Source organism: Anabrus simplex, chromosome 2 (genome assembly GCF_040414725.1).
Source record: "Anabrus simplex isolate iqAnaSimp1 chromosome 2, ASM4041472v1, whole genome shotgun sequence".
NCBI lineage: Eukaryota > Metazoa > Arthropoda > Insecta > Orthoptera > Tettigoniidae > Anabrus > Anabrus simplex.
This window is the reverse complement of record NC_090266.1, coordinates 610,368,365-610,391,825: the sequence shown is the minus strand read 5'-3', so window position 1 is coordinate 610,391,825 and position 23,461 is coordinate 610,368,365. Positions and strand designations below refer to the sequence as shown.

Here is a 23,461-nt window from a genome sequence, read left to right as displayed (position 1 = left end):
TGTATGTATGTATGTATATGTAAAAAATAACACAATATCAATAGAAATGGACTCTCTTTCAGATGAAGTAATTATGTGGAGGGGTTATGCATGGTGACATATATGAGCCTGTCAAAAATAATATAATTTACAAACAGGGCAATAGTGACAGAATTTTAATATAATTAAGGAAAGGAAGTGATACTCGTAGGTGTGTAATGAAAATACACTTATGTTCATAAAATATAAACCACCTTGGTAGAATAGAGATAGGAAGTTTATATTCACAGGACATGTTCATTAGTATGTTCTGCAAAAACGATTAGCATTTCATTCACCTAGGTTCAGCATGTGTCCTGTCGCCTAGTAGGCACTGGGTCGTCCATGGGCACTGATAATTTGCTCCATGCGTGATGGCATCGATTCATATAAGGCGCGAATGGCGTCCTGGGGTATAGCCATCCATGCTGCATTCAGCTGGTTCTGCAGTTTATCTTTGGTGGTTGGCATTGGATCACAGCGTCGCACCCGTCGTTTCACCATATCCCACACATTTTTGATTGGAGACAAGTCCGGTGATTTGGCGGGTCAGGGCAACTGTCTGACATCCTGTGACAACAAGAAGGCACGTGTTCATGCAGCAATATGTGCTCGCACATTGTCCTGCTGGAATATGGCGTCTGGGGTGTCGTGCAGAAAGGGTATGGCTACGGGTCACAGGATGTCATTCAAGTAAGTCAAAGTGGTTACAGTGCCCTGGACATGCACCAACTGTGATTTGTGGTTGTACCCAATAGCACCCCACACCCTCAGGCCTTGAGTTGGCGCTGTATGTCTTATACGGATGCAGTCAATGAGATGCTTCTCCCCCTGTCTGGGACGAACCCAAATGCGGCCTTCATTTTCAAACGAACAGAACCTGGATTCATCCGAAAAGACTACATGCTGCCAATCTTGTCCCCAGTGATGTCATTCCATACATCATTGCAGTCTAGCATGTTTGTGCACATTAGTCAGAGCTAGGCGGAGAAGTGGACGATGCGCCGGTAACCCAAACCATAATGAACAGTGACGGGCTGTCACTTATGATAGTGTACTATGTGTTACACTGTTGCGCCAGAGCCGAGGAGGACACAGATCTGTCCTGCAATGCCATTCGGATGAGATGTCGATCTTCTCGGGGGGTGATCTGGGTGGTGCGACCAGACCCATCTCATCGTGTTCTGCGACCTTCTGTGAACCATTCTGTACACACCCGTTGCACTGCCGACACACTTCGTCCCACACAAGCAGCAATTTCCCAGATGGATGCATCACGTTCTCAGATGCCAATAATGCACTCTCTTTCAAACTCACTCATTTGACGGTATGGTTCTCGCATATGTCTGGAGGCATCCTACATGTCTGCTCAAGTCACACTCATCCATTACCTTTGGTTTATAGTGACAACAAGAGCCGCAGGTACATTTTACGAGTCGGTGGTGGTACGCTGAGATATCAATGTGGACCTTGAACTTGAGGGCCGACGTGGTTCCAATGCTAATTATTTCTTCAGAACATACTAATGCATATGTCCTGTGAATATGAACTTCCGATCTCTAGTCTTTAAAGGTGTTCTGGTTTTTATGAACATGAGTGTATTTGGAACTGACTTTTTGAAGCAGATTAAAATGGAATACATATGTGAGGAAAGTGGTTGGGAATGAATACTGATCACTGCAATACTACTATGAGGGTCCTCGAATGCTACACTAAAGAAGGTATACAGAAGACATACTTAAATACATGTCCAAAGCTGGAGTATGCAGCCAGAGTTCCGGATCCATACTGTAACAAGACTTCCTAATAGAGCCTGTAGAGGCTGTTCAGAAGAAGGTACAGAGTGCAGCAGAAATGATGACCAATTTGAAAAATTATATGTTACATTAGAACTACATATTATTAATAACACTGTTTGAAAGACCAGTTCATAACATTGCTCCCACGTCACTCCTAGCTGTTAGGCCCCTTTAATCAACAGTCATCATCAACACATGTTACTCTTTGTAAATGACGTCCTTCAGGTGGTGACTATCAATCAGTCACTACTGATCTGCATTTAGGGCAGTCGCACACTTGGCAGATTCCCCATCTGTTGTTTTCCTACCCTTTTCTTAAATGATTGCAAAGAAATTTGAAATTTATTGAACGTCTCCCTTGGTAAGTTATTCCAATCTCTAACTCTCCTTCCTATAAACGAATATTTGCCCCAATTTGTCTTCTTGAGTTCCAGCTTTATCTTCATATTGTGATTTTTAATACTTTTAAACACACCGCTCAAACTTATTTGTCTACTGATGTCATTCCACGCCATCTCTCCACTGACAGCTCGGAACATACCACTTAATAATACCAGTATAGTTGGTCTGTTATTGGACATTATAGATTTTCCAGCTAACTCATTCCTGGTTGCCAGCGTTTTGCCCCATTGTGCTAAGTTGGGCTCATCAGTAGGTAAATAACACACCTACCAAGATGCATGGCTAATGCATACCACATGCGTCTGTGGGGTTTGGGTCATGTAGCTATCAGTCTGCATTCAGGAGATAGTAGGTTCGAACCTCACTGTTGGCAGCCCTGAAGATGGTTTTCCATTGTTTCTCATTTTCACACCAGGTAAATGCTGGGGCTGTATCTTAATTAAGGTCATAGTTGCTTTCTTTTGACTCTAGCCCTTTCCTGTCCGATTTGTGTGACGTTAAAACAAAAAAAAATCATTCCACCTTCTGTAATTGGCTGACTGTGATAAGAGTGAGAAACATAGAAGAATGTTCTGGTGACTTTTTTGTTTATAAACAGGAAATAACTTAACATTAATTTAGTCCTTAACACTGAGCAATAATTAATAAATGTTGATATGATTTGATGTAAGTAAATATTGGGTAGATGGCATGGAATTCACAAGCTGTTCCATCCCTGGTGAGAATTGGGGAAGTGATGTCTTCTAGTTTGAAATACCCTACTTTAAAACCTGTATAAAATCTCAGTTATGAAATGTACTTTAGTGGATTGACATTCTTTTTATTTCAACAGATGCAGGCCTGTTGCTGAGTAACTCAGTTATGCAGAAAGTGTCTAGCAGTCTGGATTGGTGTGTGAAGAATGCCTTCTCTGACTTGGATGATGCAAATATAGGACGTTGCGTTCTTCATGCAACAGGAATCCCTTGCCAAGATTCTGTACAAGTAAATTCAGTTTATTTTATCTTTCATTTCCAAAAGTTGTTCCAATAGTTATTCACTGTTTTGGTACTATGATTAACATTTCCTTGATGTAAAAATCCTGTTAAATATCAATTTTTTACTTTCCAAATACGATGATTCTCCTACGTAGAGTGAATGATCTCTTGTAACAACAGTGCTCATTTAATGTCAAAGATGTTAATTATGATAAGTTGACCTAACACTTATCATTTATTTGGAATATGGAGCAGTTGTAAGGTCTGAGTGATTGTAAAAAGAACGTATATCATAGGATTCTGTAAATGGAAGCTCTGATGTTAAAATGGGATTTGGAGACTGTCTTGTTGAACAGTAGGACTTTTACAGTTCTATTCATTTAGGTTGTTGTTGATGAAGGCATTGGAAATGTCTCCCAAAATACTGTGCTTTGACCTCTATGCCTTATATGGTTGTTTATGATCATGAGCATCTTCACAGAGGTTGTAAAGAATTGTTTAGAATTCTTGGATTTTTAGAGTTCATATCTTGAAGGATTAAAGCTGTTTCTGCAAGACATAGAGCAGCAATATATTACAATAACAAAAGTTCATTGGCTTCTCATTATATAAACCCATCACTACGAAACAGTGAATGTTTAATACTGTTATAAAATGGTGGTACTCAAACAATTGATTCAGCCCTGTTTCAGCCCTTCATGTAATTTTAATTTGCTTATGGCTGTGTATTTCATTATTTAATATTATAATTTCTGTTTCATTGCAGACCTGGAGATATAGCAATGGACTTCATTTACTTTACACTTCACCAGTTCTCCCCAAAGTTCCATGCACAGTACTACTGTTTTACTTAAAATGGAACCACTTGCTCTTTGTATGATCCAGCAATGAAACAGTCTCTAGCTGTTTTTATGGCCTCTTAAAAGTACTCAGCTATTACCTTACTGTGCTCACCAGCTGCTTGTGTGGGTTACAGTTAAAGTAGTTGTAATAGTAGCAGCAGCAGCAGCAGCAGCAGCAGCAGTAGTAGTAGTAGTAGTAGTAGTAGTAGTAGTAGTAGTAGTAGTAGTAGTAATCATCATATCATCATCATCATGATCATCTTGGAAACCTGAGACTAGAGGCTAACCTACTGAGCCACTGAAGTCAGCTTTTAGAGTTAAGTAAGCATCAATAGCAGTTGGATATCTATGGTTAATAGAGCTTGTTACCAAGGTATAAATGGAAAAACTAACTAGTAGGCAGTCGCGTCTTGTTATTTTACTTATTTCTCTTGAAATTTCTCAGTAAATTAAACAGTTTCCTTTCCTTATGACGGTACCTGGGTTACTTGTTAGTCGTGATTTTCCGTCTACTAAAGGCAATTTATATCAAAGATAGGAAGCTTTAAATATAACAGGAACACGCAAGAAGGATAAACAGCCAGGCTGAGTGGCTCAGACGGTTGAGGCGCTGGCCTTCTGAACCCAACTTGGCAGGTTCGATCCTGGCTCAGTCCGGCGGTATTTGAAGGTGCTCAAATACATCAGCCATGTGTCGGTAGATTTACGGGCACGTAAAAGAACTCCTGTGGGACTAAATTTGCGCACCTCGGCGTCTCCGGAAACCGTAAAAGATTAGTTAGTGGGACGTGGAAAACTTGTTACCAACAAGAACTGAGAATCTCGCCAAGGAATAGGAAAGCTATCACGCCTGAAGGATAACTTTAAACATACACCAAAGCCTCACGAGAAGACAAAAGGATAACAAGATCATCTCACAAAATACCTAAAACACAAACAAGACAACATGCCGCCCAAAACACAACCTGCAACTAAAAGCACAAAACACAAAGGAAGTATCAATAAAATACCACTCTCGGAAAGCTCTGGAGAAGAGGATTCCGCAGTCAACATACAAGACCAAGGAAATGATATTAAGGGTATGTTTGCTGAAATATTATTAGAATTAAGAAATCTGAGAAAACAAAGTGAAGACTTCCAACAAGAAACAAGAGAAGAAATTTTACGCATAAAGAACGAAATCGGAAAAGGGATGAATACTATGAAAAAGTAAACGATGCCTTAGAACAGAAAATCACCAATGCAAACAACAAAACACAAGAAAAGATAAACGCACTAACAGAAAGAATAAATATTCTTGAAGAACGAGAAGAACAGAGGGCAAAAAGAGAAAAGAGAAACAATATAGTGATCAAGAGCAAAGAACTATCTTGTGAAGAAGGCAGAAAAGACGAACTGAAGGACAAAATCAATAAAATAATAGACAGAGTAGAAGCAGGAGTGACAGCAAGTAATACAACCTACGTGGGCAAGGACAAAAATAATAGAGGGATAGTGAAGGTCAGTTTTGAACACATTTCTGACAAATTAAAAATTGTCAAAAACAAACACAGACTAAGGGGACAAGATATCTACATAGATGATGACCTCACCAGAAATGAGAGAGCAATCCAAGCATCACTCAGACAGAAAGCTAAGGAAGAAAGGGACAAGGGTAACAGTGATGTGAGGGTGGGTTACCAGAAAATAATGCTGAACGGCCAGTGGATACACTGGAATGATATGAATAAAAAAAACGGGGGAAAGTAAAATTGCAAATCTCAGAGCACAAACAGTCAACATGAAACCAGGATGAATTAATACTAGCTACGTTGAACGTTAGAACCCTAAGAACTGAAGACAAGGAACTGGAACTCCAAAATGCACTCAAGAACATAAAATTCGATATTCTGGGCCTCAGCGAAGTCAGACAATACGGCGAAGATATAATAGAAAAAGAAAATGGCAACATTTTTAGCTACATAGGAGAAACAAGAGGACAAAAAGGCGTAGGTTTCACAATTAAAAGCCATTTGAAAGAGAATATACAGGAAATAAGAGGAATCTCAGAGAGGATCATGGTATTATCCCTAAAAATAACAAACATCAAAATCACAATAATCCAGGTATACGCACCCACAGAGGCAAGCACAGAAGAAGAGATAGAAGAATTCTACACGCTTCTAGAAGACACTCTAACAGACTACAAAGCACACCGAACATTCGTAATTGGTGACTTCAACAGCAAAGTAGGGAAAAAGGAATACGAAGACGAAGAACCCATGGGACGTTATGGATATGGAACAAGAAATGAAAGGGGAGACAGACTCATACAGTTTGCACTAGGACAAAGATTAAAAATTGTAAACACATTCTGCAAGAAACACCCGGAAAGTAAATGGACGTGGATCGCTCCGAATGGAAAAACCAAAAATGAAATAGACTACATCCTAGCTGATAGCCTAGAAGTTGTAAAAGACATCCAAGTAATCAATGGTCTAAAATTCGATACAGACCACAGAATGGTCCGACTTAAAATGAGAATAAAGAAGGAAAAGAGACGCTACTTCAACAAGGCGACCCCAAACCCCGAAAGTACAGATCGAACAGAATACACAAAAGCACTACAACACAACCTCCAAGAGCTTAGTCAACAAACAGACCAGAAGGCACAACAATATTATACAGAGCTCGTAAACTGCATATCCCTCTCAGTCAAGCAATCTTCGACACCGGGAAACAGAAGAAGAAATAGAATAAAATTAAAGGATAGTACTAAAAGACTGATCGAAGAAAGAGAACGTCTGAAACCATAAGCCAAAGAAAATGAGCGCACAAAGCTGGAATATACAAAAATCAATAAACAAACGAAAAGGGAAATCCGAAAAGACATCAGAGACCACAACACGGAAGTAGTCAAAGAAATCATGGAAAATACAAAATCAATGAAGAAGATTCGAAAGGAATTAACTTCGGACAAACATTGGATACTGGGAGTGAAAGACAGTAATGGTAAAAGACAAGCCAAGAGAGAACAGATAGTGACACAAGCGACAGAATTCTACAGGAAATTATATACAAGTAATTCCCAAAATGGCACACAGTGTCATAAGATGCCAAAAGAGGACATTGAGGAAGGAATACCACCCATTCTTCCCAGTGAAGTAAGAGCAGCCATAAGGGAAGCAAAGAATGCAAAATCCCCAGGGGAAGATGGAATCTACAATGAATTCCTTAAATGGGGTGAAGAAGACATAACCCCATTCATCACTACGCTATTTAACAAGATACTCGAATCAGAAGACATACCAAGGGAGTGGAAACAAAGCACCATCATACTTCTGCACAAAAAAGGAGCCAAAGACGATATCAATAACTACAGACCTATCAACCTAATTGTAAATCTTTACAAACTCTTCATGAAGATCCTAACTAAGAGAATGGCGAAGACACTAGATGAACAACAACCAGTGACACAAGCAGGATTTAGAACAAATTACAGTACATCAGACCACCTACAAGCAGTGAATCAACTGATCGAGAAAACACAAGAATTCAATCTGGATGTATATATAGCATTTGTGGACTACAGTAAAGCATTTGACTCCGTGGAACGGGAATACGTTATAGAAGCACTGAGCAAACAAGGGATCCAGAACAAATACATCGGACTCCTGGATAAACTCTACGAAGGCAGCGAGGCCAGAATAAAAACAGAAAGAGAAGGAAAGAACATCAAGAGAGAAAGAGGAGTTAAGCAAGGGGATCCTCTCTCACCAAAATTATTCACGTGCTTACTGGAGAATCAGTTCAGAAAACTAGATTGGGAAAACAAATACGGCATCAAAATAGATGGAGCAAGACTAACGCACTTACGATTTGCAGACGACATCGTATTGGTGGCAGAGTCCTCAACGGAGCTAGAACAAATGATAATAGAATTAGACAACATCAGCAGAGAAGCAGGCCTGACAATGAATCCAAGAAAAACAAAATTGATGACTAATGCACTGGAAACTCCAGTTAGCATAAACGGAGAAATACTGGAATACGTAGAGGAATGTGTATACCTTGGCCAGAACATATCATTCTCAAACTGTTCAGAAAAAGAGGTCAAATGGCGAATAGGACAAGCATGGAAGAGGTTCTGGTCTCTAAAGTTCATACTGACAGACAAGACTCAGAAACTCACCCTTAAAGCTGAAGTCCTAGAAAAATGTGTGATACCAGTCCTACTATATGGATGCCAAACCTGGGCGCTAACACTAAAACAAAGGAAAATGATCTAGATATGCCAGCGCAAAATGGAAAGAAAAATACTCCAGGTCTCATTGAGAGACAGAATACGGAACGAAGATATACGAAGGAGAACCGGCATGAAAGACGCTCTGACGACAGCTGATCAGCTAAAGTGGAAATGGGGAGGACACGTAGCGAGACTGGAGCAAAATCGATGGACCTACAAAATGACAATGTGGGATCCCAGACAAGGAAGACGGAACGTGGGAAGGCAAAGAACTAGATGGGCAGACTGGTTTGTGAGATGGGGAGGAAAACAATGGACAAGAAAAGCAAAGATAAGGCAAGAGTAGAAAGAGCTGGGAAAAATTGTGTGCAGAGATCACTGACCTTACGGGATACACCTTTGCTCAAGCCCTGTGATAACATAGGTCGATCAAGACACATATTATAGATATTGTGCAGCAGTGAAATATGCAACAGTGCGCTTCCGCAAAGAGACCTGGAGATCACCTCTCTGATCACTACGGCATAATACAGTAAAATTGATAAAAAGAGGTTTTTATGAAGTGGTGAATATAAAATTATCATCCTCGCGTACACTGCGGAAAGAAGCCGAGCAAGTGTAAAATATGTTTGAAGTACGCTCTCAGGACAGAGGCGAAGAATACAACATACAACTGTACGCTTCGACGAAGAGGATACCGTGATGGTCATCTTCTGTGCACTCGGGAGAATAGCAAGACGAATGTCAAACAGACAGACGTTTGCATGCAGTAGTGATTTGATAACTCATCACGTAACACGTAGTGGAAGGAGGATATGCACTTGCAATGTATGTCAGGAGAATTTCAACGGAGGATAGGGTCAAGAAATTACAAGAAACGTCTACAACATACGGAGAAGAAGTTATGCAAGAACAAAGAATGCAAGTTAACGCTTTTACCTAGAAACCACCTGAACCCTCCCTGGGATAAAAGTGTACACGTGTCATTAATGCAACAGTGCGTTTTCGCAAATTGTTGTTCCAGAAAAACACAATTGCATTCACTCGGGGGTGAGACTACACAAGTGTACAATATGCGGTAATACATTAGCATGAAAAACTACAGATTAACCAATATAATAATGCTCTTCAGGACCTGCTCACCTGATGAGCTAAACTGAGCACTGTCCCTGCATTGCAGGAGGCCATAGCCCTTAGGGGATTCATACGGCTAATTTATTTATTTATTTATTTATTTAAAGCAAATAACATTAATTAATTAATTAATTAAGAAGGATAAACATAAGAACAGGCTAGTGTGGATAAAGAATACAGCCAAAAGAAGAGGTAAGGATAAATACAAAAATAGAAATGGACAAAGACAAGTTCGACATCTGTACACGCTGCTATCTTAATTTTTATTTGTACACTTGTTTGAACACTTTCCTCTGTATTATACAGTAATATTTTCCTATCATGTTTATGCTGTATTTTAAGTTGTCTTCTATCTTTATAAAGTTTTTTTTGTCTATCTTGTATTCGTCCTGCTCTTTCCATAATGTACACTTCCCATATCAAGAATGAAGATCTCTCAAACATAGTTCTCTCGATGAAGGTGGACATTACCTCATTTCCCCTGAGAAAATTGGGAAGCACAAACAAGTTTGTTGGGAACTGAGAAGAAATTGATCTGGGAGAACAGAAATTGACAAGGACTTACATATAAAGGTAGCTGATATCAGCTTTGTCCTTGGCTCTCTTTTGTGCTGTAGAAATACCTGTTTGCATGAAACAAAGAAAAATCATTGATAATTAGCAAACCTGAATTTTATTGTGCTAAATTTTTAAGTGTGTTGTCTAACGCCTTTTATAAATCACGAGTTCTATGAAAGGGATCGGAAAACAGTTTTTGGTATTAATTATGAAATGGCTTTCAGCTGCTATTCCTCAAGAAAAGTGTTTATCATTAGGGACCAGGAGTACAAAATATGCTCATGTAGTATTCTTGCAAGGATGGAGATAGAACAGGTTTTTGACTGGGCACAATATGAATAACTGAGCTTTGAATGTCATCAGCTGGTAAGGATGAACTTGAGCACAGTCCTAACTACTTATCATGTCTAAAACACACTGATGTGCATAACTTGAAGTTCTTATGGATTGCATAGTATAAAAACAGTTGTTTTTATGTAGGTTTAGAATTGGTATATCATAGACTGTTCTAGCGAGCAAAGTTATCTCTGTACAAGCCATGAAGGCCACAGCTGCTTTTGCCTCCAGAAATTAACCTGGTACTCATGATTGGTGTAGGTTGAGTGAACCTCAGGGCTATATGCCTCTGCAGAAGTGGAAATATCATTTCTAATTTTTTTCTTGTTTTATTTCCTGAAGAGGAATCGAACCCGCACCCTTCTGAGGAACTGAGCATGCCTTTTCACTTTGCTTAGGCCAAAGACCTTAGTATCGTAGTTCTGAATTCCTGGTGTGAGTCTAAGGAAATTCAGAGAAACATCAGACCTGGATCCTTGCTGTCCTGTAATTTTAAACTTGAATATCCAAATTTTGAAGCTTCCTAGTTCTGTCATACATACAGAATGACTTTACATACTCAGCTATGAAGGTGTATGCACAAGTTTGGGTTTTGCAACTTCTTGTGGTACTGTAGGTGACTGAATATGAACTGCTTTGAGGCTGGTAAGATATTCCTCTTTCATTTTATAGAGAAAATGAAACATCAGTCCACACTTCTCTGTTTATAAGGTAATTTAAATGCCAAACATTTTCCTTCCGTTATTTTAAAGCATTTTGTATGAGAATGAACTTGGGCATAGTTTTTTAAAACATTTCTGTGAATATTTACATTTACAGTTAAATACACTCTCTGGTTCTATTTATTTTTGATCTACTGTTTTGCAAAATTTGGAAAATTTATTGGTATATCTTCCTTTTTATCAAGGCTGTTATTAATTTCACCTGTTGTGTGTGCCCATCCACAATTAATATATCCACCTTGAGTTGGCCACGCAGTTTGAGCCATGTAGCTGTGAGCTTGGATTCGGGAGAGCGTGGGTATGAACCCCATTGTGAGCAGCCTTGAAGATGGTTTGTCGTGGTTTTCCCATTTTCTTACCAGGCAAATGAAGGGGCAGTTCCTTAATTAAACCCACAGTGGCTTTCTGTACAGTCTTAGCCCTGTCCTATCTGCTAGTCCCCATAAGACGTGTCTGTGTCAGAGCGACGTAAAAAAAACAAACTTCTCCTCTCTGCGTATTTTGTTTGTGTCTGTTTGAATAATACCATTGTTTTCTCTTTGTTTGATTTATAGGGTCAGCAGTTGACCAGCTTTACTCTGTCTGAAAATTTCAATATTTATCAAGATCTTTACAAATTATCAGAAGAAGCAAAACTTAGAGCTGCTCTCTCTTTATATCCTGTTTTGAACCTAGCAGATGTCTTCAAACTTCACAGCTATTTCTCTAAGGTATTGTAATACATCTCGTATATGTCTGTATATACCAAGTGAATCAGCTGTCATGACCAGTATTCTGTTCTACAGCCTAACAAATGTGCAAGATCGTCGTGAGGTTGATATTTCTCTGCTAGCATCCCATGTGGTGCTAATGCACTGTTACTATATCCTGCAAACGATTCTGAATACTATTATCATTTCCTCCATGTGACTATAGACTGTACCAAATATCCTTTCAGTACCGGTAATTTTTTGCATTCCAGTCTACCATGTAACTATGTTAAGATATACAATATTATATAGTAGGAACGATCCACCTTTCAATACTCCGTTGTTAAGTTGAACCAAATAGAAGTTACAACCCTTTTCTCTATTTATCATCTCCCATTCATTTATCAATCACCACAGCAAGCTGTTTCGAGTTGAGCCTCACATTGTAATTTCTTTTAAAATTTCTTCCTATTTTTTATATATTTTATTTGGTTTTATTATTTTTAAAGATTTAAATTATTTTCTAATTTATATATCCGCTTCGAATTGTCGAAATTAAGTCCTACACTGTTTTCCTAAGACTTCAGTTACGTCACCTTTTACTTTTCGGCCGGAGAAACAAATGCCTACAAGACCTGCCTAGCAACAACTATACATAACTGCATATCATAAGTTCAGTTTAATAACGAGTTATCCTTCAATTCTGCATATTAGAACAAATCCTTTAACTCGTTATCGATCTCAAATACAACATCTTCATACGTCTTCATATGTGAATGCAGCATAACAGGATTGTGCTAGACCTGCTTATGAACTTCAACTAGATTTGTTTCGGCACAAAGTAGTGGTGTTCTTTTTACTCTTTTGACTGTGATCATTTTGTCATGAACATCAACTCGAATTTGCTTCGACATGAAATATTGTTAATTTTTTGTCTGTGATCATTTTTAGTTGTTTTTGGATCTTTTTGTCTTAATTTTTGCACTGCTTTGCTAATTGGCTGATGATGACACTTCAAATGTGTTGAAACCGGTCCCAAATGAACAGGTTGTAACTTCTATTTGGTTCAACTTAACAACGGAGTATTGAAAGGTGGATCCTTCCTACTATATAATATTGTATATTTCTCTATTCAATACGGAACAAGCCAATGCACTATGAGAGACTTTCTCTCTTTCCAAAAATTGATGCCTGCTTGCCCATCAGATGATATCGATGTTGATTCCCATGGGGAATCTGAAATATTTGTTCCGAATGAGTAAATTTACAATACCAATATAAATGGTCCATTATTGGATATCATAAATTTTCCAGCCTAGCACACGGGGGTGAAATGCTGGCAACCAGGAATGAGTTAGCTGGAAAATTTATGATATCCAATAACGGACCATTTATATTGGTATTAATGAAGAGGGGTCGACAGTGGTCAATTGTACCAGCCCTACACATTGTTCGGACAACCTTTTTCTGTATTAGAAGAATATTATATACATAAGAAGAATGCCCCGTAATAACAGTCCATAAGTAATGTGTGACTGGAAGAGACCAAAATATGCCATCCTTAGGTAGTCACTGCTAACTAAATCCATCAATTTCCATATCAAATAGGCCACTCGTGATATTTTTTTTACAAACATGATCAATGTGTGTTTCCCAGTTCAATTTAGCATCAATATGAATACCCAAAAGTTTGACTGACTGACTCTCTTTCAATATCTTTGGATAATCCTAGTGTGAGAAATTGAGTTTTATCCTGATTGCACAACAGCCTATTGGATGAAAACCAATGCATTGCAGTTGCAAGAGCTTCCTGTGATATCGGATGCAAACCTGAGATGCTCTGGTGTTTTGTAATTAACGTTGTATCGTCCGCGTACGTTATAAGAGCATGACATTTGACATTTTGCGGTAAATCATTGACTGCCAGAATGAATAAAAATAGACCAAGGACAGAGCCCTGTGGCACACCAATTATAACTTTCTTCAAAGTGGAATACCTATTTTTATTTGAGACAAACTGATATCTGTTATTTAAGTATGTCTTAATTATGTTCAGCGAGGGATACTCGACACCATAGATCTCAAGCTTTGCAAGTAAAATTTCATGATTAATACAATCAAAGGCTTTACTTAGATCACATAACACTAAAGAGATCGCCTGCTTGTTTTCAAAAGCTGTTAATATCTGATTAAAAATTTCAAGAACAGCAGTAGTAGTACGTAGGTGCTTTGAAAAGTTCTCGGAATGTACTAGAACTAAGTATCTTACCTCGGTGGAACTGCTTTTGTTTTTGGAACTGCTTTTATTTTTCAACATAGTCTCCCTGTCGACTAATGCATTTGGTCCAGCGATGTTCCAATGCCTTGATTCCATCTCGAAAATGAGATTCCTCCAGGCCTGCAAAATACCTCTCCATTTCGGCTATCAGTTCTTCCCTTGTAGAAAATATCCGTCCACCGAAGAAAATTTTCAGCTTGGGGAATAGATGAAAGTCTGATGGTGCCAAATCAGGTGAATAAGGTGGATGTGGCAACAATTCGTACCCCAGTTCATGAAGTTTTGCCATGGCAATAACACTTGTGTGCGGCGGAGCGTTGTCCTGATGAAAGATGACCTTTTACCTTGCCAAACCAGGCCTTGTTTCGCATATCTTTTCCTGTAGTTGGTCTAGGAGGTTTGCATAGTATTTCTCTCTAATTGTTTGGCCAGTAGGAAGATAATCTATCAGCAGAATGCCTTTTGCATCCCAGAAAACTGAGGCCATGACCTTTCCGGCCGAATGCACTGCCTTTGCTTTCTTTGGTGGTGGTGAATCATCATGTTTTCACTGCTTTGACTGCTGTTTTGTCTCTGGGGTATAGTAGTGGACCCAAGTTTCATCTGTAGTCACAAACCGGCACAAAAAATCTTGTTGGTTGCACTGAAAACGGGCCAGACTTTGTTCGGACATTTCCAATCTGGTGCATTTATTGTCCAATGTCAAGAGCCGCGGCACCCATCTTGCGGATAATTCTTTCATACCCAATTCTTCGGTTAAAATATAATATACCCATTCAGAAGACATCCCTACAGCTTCAGCAATCTCCCGCATTTTCAGTCGACGATCTTCCATGACCATTTTATGCACTTTTGCGATAAATTCTGTGGTCGTAACACTTTTTGGCCGTCCACTACGCGGATCATCATCCAAGCTCTCCCGACCAAATTTAAACTCGCTGGTCCACTTGGTAACAGTTGAAAATGAAGGAGCAGAGTCCGCCGGTGTGTTCTGAAAGTCGGCATGAATTTCCTTTGCTCTCATACCTTTCTTTACAAAGTATTTAATCACTGCTCGAATCTCAGTTTTTCCATTGTCACAAATCACTACGCGGGAACAACAACAAAGAGTCGTCACTACCACACTCCTGCAGCTAGAGCACTGACGCACCACGTGTTCACTCACAAAGGATGTGTGATTATTGCGCGGGAACCTCATTGCTCTAGCACTGACATCTAGCGGTAATTCCGAGAACTTTTCAAACCGTCCTCGTACATTTACCTTGTCGAAACCCAAACTGACAGTCGGATAGGAGATTGTAAGTTTCAAAATAGTTGCTAAGTTGATTGTACAAAAGTGATTCAAATATTTTAGAAATTATTGGAACAATTGAGACTGCATGATAGTTCTGAAGAAATTCTTTGTCCCCACTTTTAAATAATGGAATAACTTTAGAAATTTTAAGTAGATCAGGAAAAACTCCAAACTCTAAACACTTATTCAAAATAAAAGCTAGAGGTTCAGAAATCAAATGTATTATTCTTTTGGTGATGTAATTAGATAACCAATAACAATACTCTTAGAGTTTGATAATTTTAAGCTAACTTTAATTACATACTTCATCAGATGTGATTTCAACCCAATGGAAAGTATTTCGGCAGGGGGTTGATTGTGAAGAAAGTCACTCGCAGCTGTACCTATTGCCTTAATTTGATCTCCGATTTCTTTAACAGAGTTTAAGAAATAATTATTCAGTTCTTCCAGATCGAGAAATGTGTCTTGAGTTCGAGTAGGGATGTTTTCTTGTCCTATAACATCCCATGCCGCCTTGCATTTGTTGGTTGCATTTTCAATATATTTTTCACAAGCTAAAGTTTTGGCATGAATAAGTTTTCTTTTATATTTTTATATTTTATATTTATATTATTTATATTATATTTATATTTTATACTAGCAAGATACCCGTGCTTCGCTACGGTATTATACTGAAATTTATAATTGAATGCTTATTGTTTTAGATATATAATCCTCCGAAATTCGCGATCTGACTCGTTTTCTGCGAGAATCCACCAAAATTCCCGATCTGACTCGTTTTCTATTATTTTACGGCACGTTTCCTCCCATTTTTCAATCTTCCTATTCAGCAATCGATTTCGTACTTCCTGGGTTAGGCTCAGGTATTCCTCCCGGTCACTTGGGTCCGTAAATCTGTGCCATCTTTTCCTATAATCATTTTTAATAGGGATAAAATCCTGCAGGAGATCCGGCGTGGTGTCATATTGGGTGCCTTGGCGGCACTGAACCCGCGGCCGGGCTGCGTTCTTAGTCATTACCCGTCCAGGAGCCGTTTCCAGCGCGGTCCGCACATTATTATTATTATTATTATTACGTGTTGCTGGAATGGCTGATGACAGGGAAAACCGGAGTATCCGGAGAAAAACCTGTCCCGCCTCCGTTTTGTCCAGCACGAATGACACATGGAGTGAACGGGATTTGAACCACGGAACCCAGCTGTGAGAGGCCGGCACGTTTGCGCCTGAGCAACGGAGGATCCTTATAAGTACATTAATAACAGTAAACTGAATTGGTCTCACCTCCTTCTACACCCCACCGCCGTTAAGTTTATGTACCGCCACCCCCCCCCCCCCCCCAAGACAAATTAAAGGAAGGCTTGTTTCTTTATGTTTAAGGGAGATTCCAAACACCAATGTTCACGTCTATTACCTTCAGCTTTGAGATATAAGTATCCCCATAAAAATAATTTACTTTTTGCACTTCATTTCACACTACTCCCCCCCCCCCCCCCACCCAAGTGAATTTCAATTAATTTTTCAATTCTTTCACCCCCCCCCCCCCCCTTCATTGGATTATCCGACAATACGTGTTTCTTTACTTTTAAAGCAGATTCCAAATATCAAATTTCACGTCAATAACATCTTCATATTTGAGATATCAGTAGCCTAATTAAAAGAATTCAACACCATTTTCAGTCACTTTTACCCCAAGTGGTATTTCCGAAAACTAAAAATATATGTTTCTTTATGTTTAATAGAGATAAAAAATACCATTTTTCACTTCTGTAACATGTTAAGTTTTTTGAGATATACTGTAAAAATTCTCATTTTAAAATTTCACCCCTTTTGAGTTCCCCTTAAGTAGAGTTTCCCAAAACAAATCACCTATGTTTCTTTACATTTACAGGAGATTCCAAACACCCACATTTTACGTCTGTAACATTTTACATTTCCAAGATATTCTGTAGATATAGTCTTTAAAAAAATTCACCCCATTTTGTCACTCCTGTTTAACCGCCATTAATTGGATTTTCCAAAAACTATAAAATACGTGTTTCTTTATTTTTAAAGGAGATCCCATATACAAATTTTCAGTTCTGTAATATCTTTCGTTTCTGAGATATATGTATCCTTATTAAAGGCATTTTTCCCATTTTTCACCCTTTTACACCCCTCCTATTGGGATTTAAGGAAACAAAAAAATACGTGTTCCTTTATTTTTAGAGGAGATTCTAAGTACCAATTTTACATCTGTAAATTTTAAAGTTTTAAGATGTAGACACACTCATTTTTAAAACATTCACCCCCCCCCCTTTTCACCCCCCAATATTTGGATTTTCCAAGAACGAAAAAATACGTGTTTCTTTACTTTTAAAGTAGATTCCAAATACAAATTTTCAGGTCTGTAATATCTTCAGGTTCTGAAATATAAGTAGCCTCATTAAAGGCATTCAACCGCTCTTTCACCCCTTTTCACTCCTCCTATTGCGATTTTCCGAAGAAAAAAAAAAATACTTGTTTATTTTTAATGAAGATTCTAAATACCAATTTTTACATCTGCAAACTTTAAAAGTTTGGAGATATAGATTCACTCATTTTAAAAATTCACCCCCTTTTCACCCTCCGATTAATTGGATTTTCCAAAAACCAAAAATACTTGTTTCTTTATTTTTAAAGGACATTCTAAATACCAATGTTTACATCTATAAACTTTAAAAGTTTTGAGGTATAGATACACTCATATTTAAAAATCATCCCCCTTTTACCCCCCACCATTAATTGGATTTTCTAAAAACAAAAAAATACGCGTTTCTGTATTTTTAAAGGAGATCCCAAACAACAATTTTCAGGTCTGTAATATCTTCAGTTTCTAAGATATAAGTATTCTCTTTAAAGGCATTCTACCCCTTTTTCACCCCTTTTCTCCCCTCTTATTGGGATTTTCCGAAAACAAAAAATACGTGTTCCTTTATTATTAATGAAGATTCTAAATACCAAATTTTACATCTCTAAACTTTAAAACTTTTGAGATATAGATGCACTCATTTTAAAAATTCACCCCCCTTTTCACCCTCGCATTAATTGGATTTTACAAAAACAAAAAAATATGCGTTTCTTTATTTTTGAAAGAGATCAAATGTACCAATTTTGAGGTATGTAATATCTTCAGTTTCTGAGATATAAGTACCGGTATCCTGATTAAAGGCATTCAACCCCTTTTTCACCCTTTTTCACCCCTCCTATTGGGATTTTCTGAAAACAAAAAAATACGTATTTCCTTATTTTTAAAGGAGATTCTAAATACCAATTTTCACATCTGTAAACTTTTAAAGTTTTGAGATATAGACACACTCATTTTAAAATTTCACCCCCCTTTTCACCCCCTTAGCGACGGAATATCCAAAAATCCTCTCTTAGCGAGCACCTACATCTTTATATGAATATATCTGCAAAATTTCATTTCTTTATGTCCAGTAGTTTTGGCTCGGCGATGATGAATCAGTCAGTCAGTCAGTCAGTCAGTCAGTCAGTCAGTCAGTCAGGACAAGCTACTTTATATATATAGACTAGCAAGATACCCGTGCTTCGCTACGGTATTACAGTATACTGAAATTTGTAATTGAATGCTTAACGTTTTATATATAATCCTCCGAAATTCGCGATCTGACTCGTTTTCTGAGAGAATCCGCCAAAATTCGCCATCTGACTCGTTTTCTGAGAGATTACGGCAAAGTTCCTCACATTTTTCCATTTTTCTTCCCAGCAATCGATTTCGTACTTCCCGGGCTAGGTCCAGGTATTCCACGCGGTCAGTTGGGTCCCTAAATCTTTGCAATCTTTTCCTATAAGCATTTTTAGTATGGATCAAATCCTGAAGGAGATCCGGTGTGGTGTCGTCTTGGGTGCCTTGGCAGTACTGAACCCGCGGCCGGACTGTATTCGTAGTCATTACCAGGCCAGGACCCGTTTGCAGCGCGGTCCGCCTATTTTGACGACGGTCCAGAACTTATTATTATTATTATTATTATTATTATTATTATTATTATTATTATTATTATTATTATTAGATGTTCTGGACCCCACAGCAAGATGCAAGACCGCTACTTGGCGGTAAATTACATCTGCGGCCATTGTCATTGTTGACAATGTGACCAGCACCATTGTCGCGCGTAGGCAAGTGTGCGGGATTTCTGACGATATGAATGACATACTTCCGTACATTATTGACCTTATTATAGCGGTGAACAATTTGACGGTCAATCTCATTCCTATCGTTCATTTCAAATGTGTTTAAATTTTTATTTTAATGCCAGGAGAGTCTACTGTAATCTAAGAACGTCCTCCGAAGGAAAAGATGACTGTTGAAATCGAACCCAGGAAAGATTAAAAATGATCGGTTTATGATCAGATAAAGTATATCGAAAATATACAGCCTATTTCCAGTCATTCGACAGGGTCAGGAATGGAATGAATAAAGCCCCCATCTAGCGGCGACAATAGGAATTGTGTCGACTGCCGAAACCTGTCGCACTCCCCTGGGGCAATGATTAATGAATGAAAAATGGAATGAAATTATATTGGACAGTGTTGCTAGAATGAATGATGACAGGGAAAACCCGGATTATCCGGAGAAAAATATGTCCCGCCTCCGTTTTGTCCAGCACGAATGTGACATGGAGTGAACGGAATTTGAACCACGGATCCCAGCTGTGAGAGTCCGGTGCGCTGTCACCTGAGTAATGGAGGTTCCTTATAAGTACATTATGAACAATAAAATCAATTGGTCTCACCTCCTTTTACACCCCATCGCCGTTAAGTTTATTTACCCCCCTCCCCAAAGAAAAATTAAAAGGAGGAGTGTTTCTTTATGTTTAAAGGAGATTTCAAACACAAATGTTCACGTCTATTACCTTCAGTTTTGAGATATAAGTATCCCCATAAAAATAATTCACTTTTTCACTTCCTTTAACCTCCTCCCCCCTCCCCCAAGTGAATTTTCTGGCAAAAAATTACTTGTAGTAAAGGATCTTCTGAATACAAATTATCACGTCTCTAACTTCTTCAGTTTTTCATTTATGTGTCCTATTGAAAGGAATTCAACTCCTTTTCACTCCCACCCCGCAAGATGCCCCCCCCCCCAACGCGTTTTTCTTTGTTTTAAAGGAAATCCAAATACCAATTTTCACGTCTGCAACAACTTTATATTTATTAGATGTATGTATTCTCATACAATTAAGTCAATTAATTTTTCAATTCATTCAACCCCCGCATTTCATTGGATTTTCCGAAAATACGTGTTTCTTCACTATTAAAACAGATTCCAAATATCAAATTTCACGTCTGTATCATCTTCATTTTTGAGATATCAGTAGCCTAATTAAAAGAAATCGACACCATTTTCAGTCACTTTTACCCCCCCTCCACCAAAGTGGTATTTCCGAAAACTAAAAATACAAGTTTCTTTATTTTTAATAGAGATAAAAAATACCATTTTCACTTCTGTAACTTGTTGAGTTTTTTGATATATACTGTAGAAATTCTCATTTTAAAATTTCACCACTTTTTATTTCCCGTTAAGGGGATTTTCCAAAAACAATTTACTTATGTTTCTTTACATTTACAGGAAATTCCAAATACCCACTTTTTACGTCTGTAACATTTTTCGTTTCTCAGACATTCTGTAGATATAGTATTTCGAAAAATTCACCCCAATTTGTCACTCCTGTTTAACCGCCATTAATTGGATTTTCAAAAAACAAAATATACGTGTTTATTTTAAAAGGAGATCCCATATACAAATTTTCAGTTCTGTAATATCTTCAGTTTCTTACTATGTATCCTCATTAAAGGCATTCAACCCTTTTACACCCCTCCTATTGGGATTTACAAAAACAAAAAATACGTGTTCCGTTATTTTTAAAGGATATTCTAAATACCAATTTTTACATCTATAAACTTTAAAAGATGCACTCATTTTAAAAACTCTCCCCCCTTTTCACCCTCCCATTAATTGGATTTTCCAAAAACAAAAAATATGTGTTTCTTTATTTTTAAAAGAGATCAAAAGTACCAATTTTCAGGTCTGTAATATCTTCAGTTTATGATATATAAGTGTCCTCATTAAAGGCATTCAACCCATTTTCACCCCTTTTCACCCCTCCTGTCGGGATTTTCCGAAAACAAACAAATACGCGTTTCTTTGTTTTTAATGAAGATTCTAAATACGAATTTTTACATCTATAAACTTTAAAAGTTTTGAGATATAGATGCACTCATTTTAAAAATTCACCCCCCCCTTTTCACCCTCCCATTAATTGGATTTTCCAAAAAGAAAAAAAAACGTGTTTCTTTATTTTTAAAGGAGATCCCTAACACCAATTTTCAGGTCCGTAATATCTTCAGTTTCTGAGTTATAAGTATCCTCATTAAAGGCATTCAACCCATTTTTTCACCCCTTTTCATCCCTCTTATTGGGATTTTCCGAAAACAAAAAATACGTGTTTAATTTTAATGAAGATTCTAAATACCAATTTTTACATCTGTAAACTTTAGAAGTTTTGAGATATAGATGCACTCATTTTAAAAATTCACCTCCCCTTTTCACCCTCCCATTAATTGGATTTTCCAAAAACCAAAAACATACGTGCTTCTTTATTTTTAAAAGAGATCAAAAGTACCAATTTTCAGGTCTGTAATATCTTCAGTTTCTGAGGTATAATAACCGGTTTCGTATTAAAGGCATTTAACCCCCCCTTTTTTTTTCCGTTTTTCACCCCTCCTATTGGGATTTTCTGAAAACAAAAAATACGTGTTTCCTTATTTTTAAAGAAGATTCTAAATACCAATTTTTACATCTGTAAACTTTTAAAGTTTTGAGATATAGATACACTCATTTTAAAATTTTAACCCCCTTTTCACCCCCTTAGCGAAGGAATATCCAAAAATCCTCTTTTAGCGAGCACCTACATCTTAATACGAATATATGCCCGAAGTTTCATTTTTTTATATCCAGTAGTTTTGGCTCGGCGATGATGAATCAGTCAGGACAAGTTATTATATATATATAGATTAAGATAAGGTTTATACATGCCATTCTGCTCTGTTCCTCCTTGACAAGAGTTTTTATAAATTCTATACCGCAAAAGCATTCTTTTTCTATATTGAGTCAATTTATCAGTATACCAGTTCACGTTCTTGCTTTTAAGTTTACCATTACGACTAATTTTTACTAGTGGTGAACATAAATGCCACAATTCAACCAATTTATCTAAAAAGTTTCCAAATACAGTTTCAATATCATTTTCTCCCATTTCAGATTCAAATACAAAGCCCCAGTTATTTTGTTTCAGGTTTTCAATAAATATGTTAATATAATCATCACCCTGACTTTTCACCCACATCAGAATGGGTTCATCATTGTATATGATGTCAGGCTGGTTAAGATATAATGATATAAACAAGGGGTCATGATCTGCAAAACCAACAAGTCTAAGTTCATACAAATCTCTCGAAAAATTTACAGTGATATTATCCAAGCATGCATTATTACATGTAGGTAGTTTGTTTGTGCAAGTTAAATTTAGAGTTCTTAGTAAATTCAGAAAATTTCTAGAAATCTGCCCATCTGAATATGCCATCTCTATGTTAAAATCTCCACAAACAGCAACTTTGGCCTTAAACTTCAAAATTTTTTCCATTACTAATTCAAAATTCATAAGAGATACGTAAACATCGGCAATTGGAGATCTGTACAAACTAACAATTATCAAATTCTGATCAACCCGCTTCACACAACTAAATTCTCCCTCTAATTCCATAGAATATTGACGTAAACCAATTTTTACAAATTTTAAACACTCTCTAACTAAAATCCTTATCTACAGGAAAGCAAGAGAGAATTTGTTTCAGGCGCTATGCCTGTATCAGGAAAGGCATCCAGACTGGCAACATCTGACTGTAAATAATTTCTGCACTGTTGAAAGACATTTATGAACAACAGGGGTACTTCAGACGATACTGCCTGTCCGAGAGAAGACTGTAATGTCTGGTAAGAGTGAAAAGGCTATCCTGGACACAGCTCACTATTGCAAATACAAAGGCAACTGCACAATAGGTGAACATTCAGCCAGACTTTCATACTCTGAATATTGCATGTGTATAAATATCCTGTCAAAATTCCTGTTTTTGGACGAATCACAATTCCACA

At 37.6% G+C, this 23,461-nt stretch overlaps 1 protein-coding gene across 2 annotated transcripts in view; it reads left to right on the top strand.

The window, feature by feature from the left end:
* The window catches only part of Chpf (Chondroitin polymerizing factor), a 213,071-nt gene that overhangs the window by 6,856 nt on the left and 182,754 nt on the right, over positions 1 to 23,461 (top strand). For both annotated transcript variants that reach the window (XM_067140998.2, XM_067140999.2), the window contains exons 2-3: positions 3,052 to 3,203; positions 11,568 to 11,723. In XM_067140998.2, coding sequence (XP_066997099.2) covers positions 3,052 to 3,203; positions 11,568 to 11,723 — 308 coding nt within the window. The remainder of the gene's footprint in view (positions 1 to 3,051; positions 3,204 to 11,567; positions 11,724 to 23,461) is intronic.